At 48.8% G+C, this 14772-nt stretch overlaps 1 protein-coding gene across 1 annotated transcript; it reads left to right on the top strand.

The window, feature by feature from the left end:
- Positions 1–14522, top strand: Polr1e (RNA polymerase I subunit E). The gene is made up of 12 exons (XM_021160157.2): positions 1–158; positions 629–732; positions 3828–3904; positions 4813–4898; positions 8023–8078; positions 8982–9126; positions 9587–9694; positions 10230–10326; positions 11550–11683; positions 12792–12873; positions 13431–13562; positions 14083–14522. The coding sequence occupies exons 1-12, from the start codon at positions 38–40 to the stop codon at positions 14240–14242; spliced, it is 1302 nt and encodes a 433-aa protein (XP_021015816.1). The 5' UTR covers positions 1–37; the 3' UTR covers positions 14243–14522.
- Positions 14523–14772: the final 250 nt, after the last annotated feature.

Here is a 14772-nt window from a genome sequence, read left to right as displayed (position 1 = left end):
TTCCGGTTTTTGGGTCCGCGTGTGAACCAGCGAGCTCATGGCTACTCTGGAGTCTCCTGGGATGGATGACCAGGCTGGAGACACGGAGACAGAGGCGCTACAGAGTGCAAAGTGGCTGTACTGTGGAGAGCCCGACGACAGGCAGAAAGCTGTGCTGGGTAAAGACCGCCGACCCGGAGCGGAGTTCCGCGTAATCCTTTCCCCTTCTGTCTGGGTACCACGGTAGCCCCCTGCCTGGAACTGGGACAGGGCCCCTGCCACCATCACCCTTTCCCCGCATTCATCTGTCACCACTTCGGACACGTCTCAGGGCAGTGACCAGGGACCTGACATCTCCACAGGTCTCTCATTTGCCCTTTTCCCCCTCTACGGAGCAGAGTTTCCTCTCTTGCCAGTTAATGGCATTTCCTCAGTCGTTCTCTTTTGTCACATCCCCTGCCCAGAGGTCACTTCCCCTTCCCTCCTCCATCTCCCTCTTTAGAACTGGACCAGGACTTTCTTCACCCCTCCCCCTGCCCCCCGAAAGTCGGACTTGAGCTCCCTTGCCGGCGTCCAGCCACAGTGCAGGTCTTCCCCCATCCATACCCAGCTGGTCCTCGCCTCTCATTCTTGGCTTACACTCTTACAGTCCAGTTCTCCAATGGGAAGCTGCAGAATCCGGGCGACATGCGCTTCACCTTGTACAACAGCACCGACTTAGTAAACCCCAGGCACAGGAGTCACCGGATCGTGGTAAGCTTGCTGGTGCAGATGGTCTGGGCTCTGCAGACCTCAAAAGGTCCTTGGTGTGGGCAGACATGGGAGACCTGGCCTGAGGGGAGGAAAGGAGGAGTAGCAAATGATACTCTGGCCCCACTGAGGAGCAAAATTTTGGGTGAACTGATGGCTTTTCACTTATATGGGCTTTATCTTTCCAGACAGGGTTTCTTCGTGTAGCCCTGGCTATCCTGGAAATTACTATATAGACCTGTCTGGCTTTGAACTCAGAGAATCACCTGTCTCTGACTCCGTAGTGCTGGGATTAAAGGTGTGCAGCACCACCCACCCCTGGCTTCATAAGTTGTCCCCCTACATGACCTTATTGAACGTTCACCATGTCCTCATGTTGCAGGCTAAGAAAGCAACTTCATGGGATTTGCACCTCTTAGGGAGGTCACTGTTCAGAGCTCAGCTTCAACCCTATTTTATGTGTATGGGTGTTTCATTTTTGTCTATGTACAATGTGTGTGTAGCTAGTGGAAGCCAGAAGTGGGCATTGGATCCTCTAGAACTGGGGTTAGAGATGCTTGTGACCCACCTTGTGTATGCTGGGAATCAAATGTGACCGCAGAGCGATGTTTTTTTTGTTTGCTTGCTTGTTTTTTCAAAGGTTTCTTTGTATAGCTCGGGTTGGCCTTGAACTCAGAGATCTACCTGTCTCTGCCTCCTGAGTGCAGGGATCTGGGATTAAAGGCCTGTGCCAGCACCACCAGCTCCATAGGATGCTTAGTAGCATCTCTGGTCTCTCTCTCCCGGGTAGATGCCAGGGTTAAGAATGATCTGCTTTCCAGAGACTCAAATTCACCAAGTAGTACAGGCATACAGTAGAGCTAGCTTGGGGTCTAAGGGAGTGTTGAGGGCCTAGGGAGGGAACTCTGTAGGAAATGAAGTCTCTGCTTGCCTGAATGCCTTCCTGAGAAGGGTGAATGGGAATGAGGGATGGTTTGATAGCCAATGTTTGGTGTCCATAGTGAACGAGGGAGAAGAAAAGCTTGGCTGCGATGGGAAGCCAGCCCATATAGGACGAGTTAACATCAGAAAGGTCACAAGGCAGTTATGTACAGGATCAGTTAGGTATCTATAAGTGCTAGGAGACCAAGACCTCACAGTATAGTTTGTTGTGCTGCTTATTCGAGAACTGCTATTTTCATCTGTATTCCCACTGCCTTCTGCCCACTGCCCTCCCCCGTACCCGCCTCTTGCTGGTCCCTTGCCTCCCTCCCAAATAAGTCGCTCTTTCGGTTTTCCGAGACAGGGTTTCTCTGTATAGCCCTGGCTGTCCTGGAACTCACTCTGTAGACCAGGCTGGCCTTGAGCTCAGAAATCCGCCTGCCTCTGCCTCCCGAGTGCTGGGATTAAAGGCGTACGCCACCACGCCCGGCTCTAAGTCACTCTTTCATGACATACATACTGGGCTGGAGAGGTGCCTCAGCAGTAAAGAGCACTTCCAGGGGACCGGGGTTCAATTCCCTGCACCCACATGGAGGTAACAACTGTCTATAATTCCAGTTCCTGAGGACACAACACCCGCTTCTGGTTCCCGTGGGCGCGTCATAGAAAAAACATGCATGTGGGCATGAAGGCAAAGCACCCTTAACACATAAACATTACATCTCATTACATACATACTATATCGGCCTCTCTTGTTTCCCTTCTTTTACAACTCTTTCTGATGGTTCCTTTCTACTCTCATGCCTTGATTATGTGCACATTCACACACACATACACACAATCTAAATCTAGATTCTGCATAGGAGAGGAAAAACGTATTTTCTTTATCTGTTTTTGTCATTGATGCGCATCTAAGCTGGTTCCATTTCCTGGCTGTTGTGAATCGTGCAGCAGTAACCATGATTGTAGAAGTACGTGTACAGTGTGCTAACTGAAGAGTCCTCTGGGTGTGTGCCTAAGAGTGGTCCAGCTGCCTCCTACGGCAGTTCCACTTGTAGTTTTTGAAACCCCTCCACACTGACTTCCACTGTGGCAGCAATAGCTTGCACTCCCACCAGCAGTGAATAACGGTTCTTTTCCCACATCTCTGCCAGCATTTGTTGTAACTTGTTTTCTCGGTGATAGCTATTCTGACTGGGGCGTGATGGAATTGCAAAGCATTGTTTGCTTGCTTGTGTGTTTTGTTGATGTTTCTCTGTGGAATAGCCCTGGCTCTCCAGGACTTACTTTTTTTTTTTTTTTTTTTTTGTTTTGTTTTTTTCGAGACAGGGTTTCTCTGTGTAGCCCTGGCTGTCCTGGAACTCACTTTGTAGACCAGGCTGGCCTCGAACTCAGAAATCCGCCTGCCTCTGCCTCCCAAGTCAGGACTTACTTTTTACACCAGGCTGGTCTCGAACTCGCAGAGATCCACCTGTCTCTGCCTCCTGAGTGCTGGGATTAATCACTGCATGAGAATGCGCACGTGTGTGTTTGTGTGTGTGTGTGTCTGCATGTGTGTAAGTCAGAGGACAACTTAGGAGATTGTTTCTGCCCTTTTCCCATGTGGCTCTGGGGATCTATCTCAGGTCATCCTCTGGGCTTTACCCACGAAGCCGACTCAACAGTTATCAAAGCACTTTTAATTTGCATTTCCCTGATGGTTAAGGGTGTTGAATACATGTATTTCAGGTATTATTGGTGGCTTGTGTTACTTCCATTGGGAAATGCCCATTCTGACCATCAGCCCACTTGTTGACTAGATAACTTGAGAGATTTTAGATGTTTAATTTATACAGTTCTTTGTATATCCTCATCTCTATGCCTTGGTTTGATTAACACTATTGATACGAGGCAGAGATTTATCCCACTCTGTGGCCTGCCTCTTTACTTTGGGAAGTATTTGGTTTGCTGTGCGGAAGCTTTTTAATTCCATGCAGTGTCATGTGCTGCTCCCCCCAAGAACTTTAGATATGATGTAGATGTGATGGGGCCGGGTCGCTTGGGCTGGTGCGTTTTAGTGTAAGGCTTCTGCACGTGCGCAGTGCCTTTCGGTGCTGATAGTTCACAGTGCCCTCCCTTCTGCACATCCTCGGTGCCTTTCGGTGCTGATTGTTCGTTATGCCCTCCCTGTTTTTCAGGCAGCTGAAACAGACAGGCTCTCCTATGTCGGAAACAATTTTGAGACTAGTGCCCTCAAATGCAACACTCTTTGCAGGTAATGGACAGCTGGGCAGTGACAGAGGTAAAAGGAGGTTGTGGTGGTGACCACGCCATTGCTATCGTCAGTGTCTGTTTGGGGGGTAGTTAAAGGGATACCAGGACCCTGTGTTACAAGGTGTGGAAACCCTGGCGAGGAAAAGATGACTTGCCTCTGTTTAGTTCCTAAAGACCTCATTTATTTATGACATCATTTGTGACTGTCCTATCCTAAAAGATAGCCATGTCTGCTAACTTAGTGTCACCAATAGATCAAAGCTTGCCTCAAATTAGCCTTGGGACAAGAGACTTTGGGATCTTCGAGGCTCTGGGGCACAGCAGTGTGAGGTGAATGGCCTTGGTAGCTTTGCTCTCCACTCACATCTGGTGTCTTCCATATAAACAGCATGTCCAGCCTGAAGAGTCCATCACAGGGCTGACACAGTGTGAATGGGGTCTCAGGACACAACAGTGAACCGCAGGAAAGCCTTTCAGAGGCCTGCTGGGCCTCTGCCCGGAGCAGACTAACACACATGTGCTAACTCCTAACCCTGCTCATCAGCACTTAGAAAGAGGCCCTTATTCATATCCATCTCCCCAGGAGGAACTAGGATTTGCTTGGGTCTGTCTCCATAATGTTTATGCATGCCAAAATTCTAATTTAATTCTGGATTCTTAATACCTTAGAAGGGTCGCACTTAACAGCAGTGGCTCTGAATGTGATTGGTTAAAAGAACTAGCTGGTGGCCTTTTCAGTCCACAGCCATCTTCTGTTCCCTCCTCTTCATGCAGGGATCACTGTTACATGTGAGCAATTGGATGCCTTCCTCTGACAGGAGAAGCCGGGACCTTGTGCAGGGGAAAAGGGAATTGTGTAACTAGTACCTTTTGAATAGCCTGTCACGGTGTTATTCCTTTCTGGCACAGACACTTTGTGGGAATTCTGAATAAGACCTCTGGCCAGATGGAAGTCTACGATGCCGAACTGTTCAACATGCAGCCGCTGTTTGCTGGTAGGTTCCGACACGGCAGTTCAGTTTAAATTTGTTGGATGAATTTATTTATTTATTTATTTATTTATTTATTTATTTATTTTAAAGATTTATTTATTTATTATTATATGTAAGTACACTGTAGCTGTCTTCAGATGCACCAGAAGAGGGCATCAGATCTCATTACGGATGGTTGTGAGCCACCATGTGGTTGCTGGGATTTGAACTCTGGACCTTCGGAAGAGCAGTCGGGTGCTCTTACCCTCTGAGCCATCTTGCCAGCCCCTGAATTTATTTTTGTTTTCTAAAATGTGCTTGTAGTTTTTTTCTTTTTTTTTTTTTTTTTTGGTTTTTTTCGAGACAGGGTTTCTCTGTGTAGCCCCGGCTGTCCTGGAACTCACTTTGTAGACCAGGCTGGCCTCGAACTCAGAAATCCACCTGCCTCTGCCTCCCGAGTGCTGGGATTAAAGGCGTGCGCCACCATGCCCGGCTTAGTTTTTTTCTTAAATGGGTTGCCCCATACACCTTTTTAAGACAAGGTCTCATGAAGTCCAAGCCGCCATGAATCTGCTGAGTAGCTGAGGACAGTCCTGCCTTTACCTTTGCATGAGTGCTGACGTCACAGATGGGTACCACCGTGCAGGCTTATATGGTGAGGGCTGTGGACTCACAACTTTGTGTCTCCCTGGCAAACACAGACACAGACAATCCTCAGCCGTAACAGGAAGCCTCCTTGCCGGCTGTTTTCAGTTTCCTTTTTTTTTAATTAGAAAAGTTATAGGTATATATTTTTTTAAAGAAATTTATTTATTATTATATCTAAGTACACTGTAGTTGTCTTCAGACGCACCAGAAGAGGGCGTCAGATCTCATTGTGGATGGTTGTGAGCCACCATGTGGTTGCTGGGATTTGAACTCTGGACCTTCAGAAGAGCAGTCGATGCTCTTGACCACTGAGCCATCTCTCCAGCCCCAGGTATATATTTTTAAATGAATCATTTATTGATTTCCCACTGTGCTTCAGGTTCCAGGCTAAGGATTGTGATGGCAAGTAAGAGTCTTGTCTCTTCAGCAATTACAGATGTGGGATCAGAAGCCAGCCTTTAAAGCGAGATGACTAGTCAGCCAGGCATCAGTACAGAGCGTGAAGGGAGAGGTGGCAGTACATTCTTTCCCTTTGCAGGTTCTTCTTAATTCTTCATGTGTGTGAGCGCAGGTGTGCACCCACCCCAGCACACACACGGGGTCAGAGCGGAACCCCTGCTGTCAGTCCTAACCTGCTGTGTGAGACAGTGTGTCTTGCTGGCTCCGAGTAGGCTGGCAATCTAGGGTTCTCTTGTCTCTGCTTCCCATCTTACCGTAGGAATACTGGGATCCCACATGCATGCCACCATGCCCAGCATCCCGTGGGTCTGCGGACTCACACGGAAGTGTTTGCGTTTGGACAGCAAGCTCGCTACACACACAACAGTTCTATAGACTTTGTAAATTCCAGTGGGAATTTAGATTTTATATTAAATGTCTTCATTATTTTACGTGTGTATGCATGCCACAGTGTATGTGTGGAGGTCACAGGCCAACGCAAGCCTGTGATTTTTCTCCTTCCAACATGTGGATTCAGGAATGGGAACTGAAGTCATCAAACTTGGTGGCCAACACTTTTACCTGCTGGCCTTCTGCCAGCCCTCCAAGGTGAAATTATTTACTTATTTTTTTTTAAGATTTATTTATTTATTACATGTAAGTACACTGTAACTGTCTTCAGACACTCCAGAAGAGGGCGCCAGATCTCGTTACGGATGGTTGTGAGCCACCATGTGGTTGCTGGGATTAGAACTCTGGACCTTCGGAAGAGCAGTCGGGTGCTCTTACCCACTGAGCCATCTCTCCAGCCCCTGAAATTATTTTAAGTTGGTTTTTTTTTTTTTTTTTAACGTTTATTTATTTTATGTGTATGGGTCTATTGTCTGCATGTGTGTCTGTGCAGAAGAGGGCATTGGAGCCCCTGGGACTGAAGTTATCCTGGTTGTTAGGCACCATGTGAATGCTGGGAACTGAGCTTGGGTCCTCTTGCAAGAGCACCAAATGTTTTTATCCTAGCTGCTCACTCTGCAGGCTCTGAAGTTGTTTAATCTTTTTCTTTTTCTTTTTTCTTTTTGGTTTTTTGAGACAGGGTTTCTCTGTATAGCCCTGGCTGTCTTGGAACTCACTTTGTAGACCAGGCTGGCCTCGAACTCAGAAATCCGCCTGCCTCTGCCTCCCAAGTGCTGGGATTAAAGGCGTGCGCCACCACGCCCAGCCTTGTTTAATCTTTTGATGAGACACATTTGTGTTGTGCATAAATAGTTTATAATACTGGCTTGTTCTGGCTAGCACATGCACAACTTTAATTTAGGGTCTTTGTGCACTTGTCACCAAACACCTTTCATAAGTATCACATAATTACGTCATCCTTACTGTTACTCTTTTTTTTTTTTCTAAACCACTGTCAGAACCTGGCTGAGGCAGGTGACCTGCTGCTGAGCTGACACCAGCAAGGCCATTGCATTGCAGTCCTGCTGGATGGTACTGCCCTCTGCTGTCTACTTGAGTCCTTTGTAGAAGGTTGGAAAGTGGCCTGGGAAAATCTGCTTCACGTTCATGCCCGCCTTTAGGTCTTTGACCAATAAAGCAAATATGGGAAGAGCCAAGGGCTTGGTTTCTGATCCCCTCTGGCTTGCCTGGAAAAGTGACAGGGCTGGTCACTGTGTCCACAGGCCTCAAGTCTCCTTGATTATGAATTAAGAGGCTGGTGCAGAGGACACCTATTCTCCAGTTCTCCTACTTGTGTACTGAGGTGGACATTTAGGGTTCACAGTGTAGTACATTCATATTAGGGGAATCTTGGAATAAGGAAATCTGTTTCTCTTTGATTCATGTTAAATTGTCACTAAGCACATTTAAGATTTTTGGGCCTTGCAGAGCTGAGCACAGCAGCTGATGGCTGCAGTGCCCCTGCTTGTGGGGTTTGAGACCAGGGCATCAGTGGAACTCGCAAGTTTTGAAGACCAGCGTGGGCAGCATAGTGAGACCCCATTTAAGAAATAGTAGACTACACATCTGCAAGCCTCATGCTGTGTTCTCTGCCTGTTCTGTGTTTCCATAGACGATGTTATTGAGCGTGAGCCTCTGGAGAATCAGAACAAGACTTTCAGGGACAAGGTGAGTGACAGTTTAGGAGGCTCCTGCCGGTCCTGGTTTCCCAGGAACTCACCGGCTGCTCCAGCTCGATTGGTCGGTGGGTCTCTGCATGGCTGCTACCTGCAGAGGCCTTCCAGTCTCCCAGGGAGCAGACCAGCTGCTGCCTTAGCCCTGTGAATGGAGCTAATGTTAGCAATTGCACCCTGTTCTCTGGGCTGATAGGTAGAAAACTTGTATTTTATTTTTTAAAGATTTGCTTATTATCGTATGTAAGTACATTGTAGCTGTCTTCAGACACACCAGAAGATCTCATTACAGATGGTTGTGAGCCACCATGTGGTTGCTGGGATTTGAACTCAGGACCTTCAGAAGAGCAGTCAGTGCTCTTAACCACTGTGTCATCTCTCCAGCCCTGGGTAGAAAACTTTTATTAAAGTTGTGGTTCACAGTGTAGAAAGTGGTTGTGCCTGGAAACTCCCGTAAACAAAGTCAGTTCTTTGAGTTTGTCACTCTAGAGGTTTCTTAGAGGAGCCTCTCACTGCAGGGTGGTAGATTGAATTTGCAGTGCTTCTTGTGGACCACTGATAGAGAACACACTAAAGTATGACTTGGGGAGAGCCAGTGGTGTGTTAACAATGTCCGCTACTGGCACAGGATAGGAGATCCGTAGCCAACCCTGAGTCTAGTAAAGTCTTCATTCTGTAGTGATGGGAAACTATTGGTTTGTAAATGGGAGTCTGTACAGCAAACCTCGGGGCTGCTGTGGCACAGTTGAGATGGACAAGCATGACAAGAAGACTCAGCCTGATTGGCAGGTGATGTAATGCTGGCTCAGGCAGCCCAGAGCTTGCCTGTGCTCACACAGCTGGGGACAACCATGCTGCCCAGCTGATCCGTTAGTAATTGGGTTTGTTTCCTCCACAGTTGGATTCTTGCATTGAAGCCTTTGGAAGCACCAAGCAGAAGCGGTCCCTGAACTCCAGGAGGATGAACAAAGTTGGCAGCGAGTCTCTGAATCTCAGTGTGGCTAAAGCCGCAGAGAGTATCATTGATACAAAGGGTGTGAATGGTAAGCAACTGGAGCTTGGGCTGGAGACTGGGCCTGCAAAGACTTGAGAGCGGCCACAGATGCAAATGGTGGGCCTTAAGGCTGGGCTCCTTCCTGCTGCTTGCTGAAGGCCTCCTCAGGAGTGACTCTGGGAGCAGGAGAGACATGCGACACCATCCTGTCCTCAGTCAAGGAGAGGAGACAGGCATGGGAAGGGTGGTGAGCAGGCCCTGCTCTTGGTCAGGGTTCTCTGGTGTTGTGCAGTAATGACATACGAGTGCACATCTCTTTGACTCTGTTCTGAGTTAATTGAGGGCAAACACGTTGTACTCACCTTCTGCATCGGTCCGATGGGGAGCTCAGATCTCGGCAGGTGTTCAGATTCGAGTTTCAGAACATGTGGTCCCCACTGCACAGTGGAGTGCTGGGGAGCCTGAAGCCAGACAGGCTGACGCTGACATTCCTTTTCCTTCCTTGAAAGCTCTGGTCAGCGATGCCATGCAGGATGACTTACAAGATGACGCCCTCTACCTTCCTCCCTGCTACGCTGATGCAGCCAAGCCCGAAGACGTGTATAGATTTGAAGACAGTATCCTTGCTGATGAGCGGGTGTCTGATTTGCAGGCTATGATGTTTGTACACATTGGCAGAGCCAGGCTGTGTAAGGGTGGCCATCGTCCTGTGACATCAATAAATGTGATATCCAGATCTTCTCCCATGTCCTAGAGCTGTTAGCAAGAGGTTGGGCAGTTAGGTTTCCTCAGCACTGAGGGGCCCATGGGACAAAGGGACACAGCTTAGCCCCCCCGGGGGGGAGGTCATTCTGCACAAACAGCTCCCAAACATACTGAAGAAAGAGTTGGAACCTAGAACTTCACTGTTCAGCATCTGGTTTAGTGGAAAATGTTGACAGATGCTCTGATAAGGAAGAGAAGGGCGAGTGGTCCAGGGAGGAAGTGACCCCCTAAGCTGGGGTCTGACACTTAGGTCCCTGAGCTCTGCCCTGCTTCCTCTGCGAGTGCCTTCTCTGAGCCTTCGATCTCCTACCTGGGAAATTAGGCCCTGGGATGACTTAGCTCCATAGCTTTCCATTTTGGTCAGTCGTGTTCTTGACCCACAACCAGTTCTGTCCCCGGCCGAGTATGATGCTCTTGAGAGCCCATCCGAAGCCTTCAGAAAGGTCACATCGGAAGACATACTGAAGATGATTGAAGAAAACAGGTACTCATGGGCAGATGGGGGTTTTGGTGAGTCATAATGGGAAAAAGGTCAGGTATAAAGCAGGACCGTGCTGATACTCGCAGAAAGTAGCCCCTTGAAGTAGCACGGGCGGTGTCTGCTCAGCCTTGGAATGAAGGTGCAGGCTTTGATGCTAGGCTTTTGGGAGCTGTGTGGACTCAAGGAAGAGGAGTGGTTATGTGCGTAGAGCCCGTAGCTGGGAGGTGGTGGTAAGGTGCTGTCATCTTACCTTCCGTGTGGTGTGGTGGAGTCTGTCAATCAAAGCTAGCCCCAGCCCCCACTGTCTGTTGATGCTGATTGTCACTGTCAGTGCCCAGAGGCTGGCATGGGCCTGGCACTACCCAAAGCAAAGCTTCTCTGACAGCATGGTGACAAACACAACTAAAATTAAATGTGTACACTCTAAATATTGTATATCGAGTTTAAATAACAGAGTGTATCCCTCTTGTCTTTTGCCATTAAAACAACTTTTCCTTTTTTAAAATGATGGTCAGAATATTTCTTAGTTCTGAGCCTTTTTTAAAAATTATCTATTTATTTATTTTATGTATGTGAGTACACTGTCGCTGTCTTCAGACACACCAGAAGAGGGCATCAGATCTCACTACAGGTGGTTGTGAGCCACCATGTGGTTGCTGGGAATTGAACTCAGGACCTCTGGAAGAGTAGTCAGTGCTCTTAACCGCTGAGCCATCTCTCCAACCAAGCCTTTTCTTCTAATTATTCCTTTCTTTTCTGAGATTTTGTGTGTGTGCATATGACATGGCAGTATGGGGGCCAACAGATGTTATTGGATCTTTTAGCTCTATAAATACTGCAGTCGTGAACGGCCCAAGGGAGTGCTAGGAAATAAACCAGGGTCCTCTGCAAGAGCAGCAGTACTCTGCTGAGCCATCTCTCAACCCTACGCTTCAACTTTTTGTGGATTTTGTGTGTGTATGTGCATATGTATTTGTGTATGTGTGTACATGTTTGTGTGAGTGCATGTGGAGGCCTGAGGTTGATTTTAGGAGTCGTCCACTATTGCTGTTCTACCTTCCGTGTGGTGTGGTGGAGTCTGTCAATCAAACCGTGTGCACCCTGCTAGGGCGGGTCTTGCTCTGTCTTGCTCCGGGTGTAGAGTACAGACTCTGTGCTGGGGAGGGTGTGTGACTCCTCACAGCCTGTTTTCCCTCACATGCTGCTGTGTCCCTTCCTTGTTTTAGTCACTGCTCCTACGTCATAGAAATGCTGAAGTCTCTGCCCGCAGATGAGGTCCACCGGAACCGGCAAGCCCGGAGCATCTGGTTCCTAGATGCCCTCATCAGATTCCGAGCTCAGAAAGTGATAAAGGGGAAAAGTAAGGCCCACCGGCATTTTCTTACCCAGCTGTTTCCAGCTGCAGACTCATCTGTCATTCTCATATCACCTCCATGGATGTCTGTCCTGGCCCTCCGTGCAGCCCGTCCTTCCTCCTGCTCCTGACCACTGCCTGCCTGAGCTGCACAGGGCTCTCTTCTCTTTGAATTTCTTTCTTCTGTTCTGGAAATGGGCACAGGGTGGATGGGGCTTCACCGCTTTTGTTTTCTTAGGGAAAATCACCGTATCCAGGTCAAAGAGAATGAGTTAGTTTAGGGAGGCTGGGTTAGAAGAAACAACAGGGACAGCACTCAGAGCTTTGTTCCTCAAGCTTGGGCAGGTTGCTTTTGTTTTGTAGGACAGTCTCGCTTTGTATTCCTGGCTGGAATGGAACTCACACAGAGGCATCTGCGTCTACCTCTGATCACTTGGGAAACAGAGGCAGGCAGATCCCTGAGTTTGAGACCAGCCTGGTCTACAGGGTGAGTTCCAGGATAGCCCACACAGAGAAACTGGCTTGAAAACAGACAAACAAACAAACAAACCCAGTCCCACCTGTTTCCAGGTGGTCGTACACTCACACCCACCTAGAGTTAGAGACCACGCCTGGGGTTTTCAGCACAGGTGTGTCTGTCCACTGTTTCTATGTGCCACCTACCTGCTCAATTCCCAGGTTTCATATTCCTGTCCCTTGCACCCTTCATACTCTTATTTATTTGTGGGTAGCTGTTGGGGGTGCCTACCTAGTGTCTCCGTGGTTAGAGTGCAGCCAGGGAATCTGTCCTCTCTACTGTGTGACTCCTGGAACTTGGTGGCACACATCTTCCCCCACGGCATCATCTCACTGGTTCAGACTGCAGTCTGCTTTATTGTCCAGTATTGTATTGAGCTCTTAGTGTTCCTCAGTGTGTGGTTCTGTCTCTTCACCCGCCCTTCACAAACACCTCTCCGTGTATCTGACCTCAGAGTGGCTGCCTTGGGTCTTGGGCCCCTGTTCCTCTTACCCTGTGGCTCTGCCATTCTAACACTACCCACCCCCAACCTCCCTCTGTGGATGTGTGACCCTTGCACCTCCCAGGACAGTGATGCAGTGCAACTCTGTGTTCTAGGAGCCTTAGGGACTGGAATCCCGCACATTATCAACACCAAGCTGCTGAAACAGTTCACCTGCATGACCTACAACAACGGCAGGTCAGGGGCTGCCTGTATGAAGAAGAAAGCAGTCGGGAGGTGGCCGTGAAGGGTGGGGGCTCACGTGCAGTTTCATGTCCACAAAGATACAGTGCCAAAGAGCTCACTGCCACCGGTCGGCTTCTAGGGACACATATATGTCACATGCACTGTGCCCCTCAGAAGTGTTCATTTTATCTGGCTGTGACCCCTGCAGTGAAGTGCACCCTGATGGCTGCAGGGCTGCAGAGAAGGGCGGCCAGTGTGGGGATTTAGGACTCCCAGCCTTGCCTGAAGCCGCTGGACTGGACTGTGCTTGGAGGCAGCAAGGCCAGCGCTGAGTTTGGGGTGGAGGATCTCCTGCAGGCCTGCTGAGCAGACAGTAACAGGCTCAGGAAAGCTGTGTTACCACACTGCGTGGGGAAAATCGTGTGAGACTTGGGCACATTGGAAGGAACAGGCTGTGTGGCTTGCCCCCCCACCCCCAAACTAGGAACACTAACCACAGAGAGAGAGGCTCCAGTGTCCTTACTGTGCACGTGGAACTTAACTTCAGTTCTCCTTCCCTGACTCTGCAGGTTACAGAACTTAATTTCAAGTTCTGTGAAGGCCAAGATCACTTCGTATGTGATCATACTTGCCCTGCACATAAATAACTTCCAGGTTGACCTGACCGCGTTGCAGAGGGACTTGAAGCTGAGTGAGAAAAGGTGAGCTCAGCAGAGCACGGGGCTCCCTGCCGCAGCCCGCGCGGGTCCCTACTCCTGCCCAGAGCATGTGGCTCTGCTGAAGGTGCTGAAGGGACAGGGATGGGTGACTCATGGGAAAATCTTGGGACCAGAAGACAGTTCTCAAGGAAGGAAGGAATGCTTGAGGACAGTTTGAATGACTTCTCTTTGAAAGGCATGGTACTGGATTCCTTCAGTGTCCCACACTGTTATTTCCTAAATAACTGAAGAATCAAAGGTCTGGAAGAGTAATGACCTTCTCAAGATCTCACTCCCAAAAAATGGTGCCCGGGCTTTAGGCCTGAGCCTCCTGCAGCTTTCTATTATCAATAACCCTGTGGGCCTTGAATGGCTGTGACTAGGGCAGGATTCTCCATGGGCCTAGGGTGAAGTGCGGGTGGACACAGAGAATCCCGCTTCATGGTCTGGGGCAGTATGTCCTCTGCCCTGCAGCCCCGAGTGGCACACAGCGCTCTCTCCACTTGTTCTGTTTCTTCCTTAGGATGATTGAGATAGCGAAAGCCCTGAGGCTGAAGATCTCCAAACAAAAGGTGTCCCTGGCAGATGGCAGGGAAGAGAGTCACAGACTGGGCACTCTGTCTGTCCCACTGCCTCCGGCCCAGAACTCTGATCGACAGTCAAAGCGGAAGAAAATGAACTAGATGTTTTCCACAGCCACTTCTGTTCACTTCCATTTTTATTTTTATTTTTATTTTTATTTTTAAAAAGAAAGTAGACTGGACCTTGTGGTACAAACCTATAACCCAAAGTACTCAGGAGACTGAGGCAGGAGGATTGTGAATTCTGAGCCTCTCTGGGACTCCATCATGCTCCACCACACCCCTGAGGCCTTACTTTAGCATGGTTATCATGCCAGAAGCCAGCATTCCAGCTGTGCGTCTCTTATGCAGAAATTAAAGTGATGGCCCAGGTTTGACTTCATCTCCCTCCTTTCATGTTGCAGTGGTTAGAAGTGGTAGATGTTTCTCCTTGGGAGTCATGTGCAGGATTGGGAAGGTCTTGTGGAAGTTAAAGCCAAAAGATCTTATCAGACTGAACTTGGAGCCAAAAGTTTATAAACAGGACCTGGAACCCAGGCAGTGTTGGTGCACGCCTTTAATCCCAGCACTCAGGAGGCAGAGGCAGGTGAATTTCTGTGTTCAAGGCCAGCCTGGGCTACAGAGTGAGTTCC

This window comes from Mus caroli, unplaced genomic scaffold (assembly GCF_978045245.1).
Source record: "Mus caroli unplaced genomic scaffold, Mus_caroli_1 scaffold_6, whole genome shotgun sequence".
Classification (NCBI taxonomy): Eukaryota; Metazoa; Chordata; class Mammalia; order Rodentia; family Muridae; genus Mus; species Mus caroli.
This window is presented reverse-complemented; position numbering and strand designations above follow the sequence as displayed.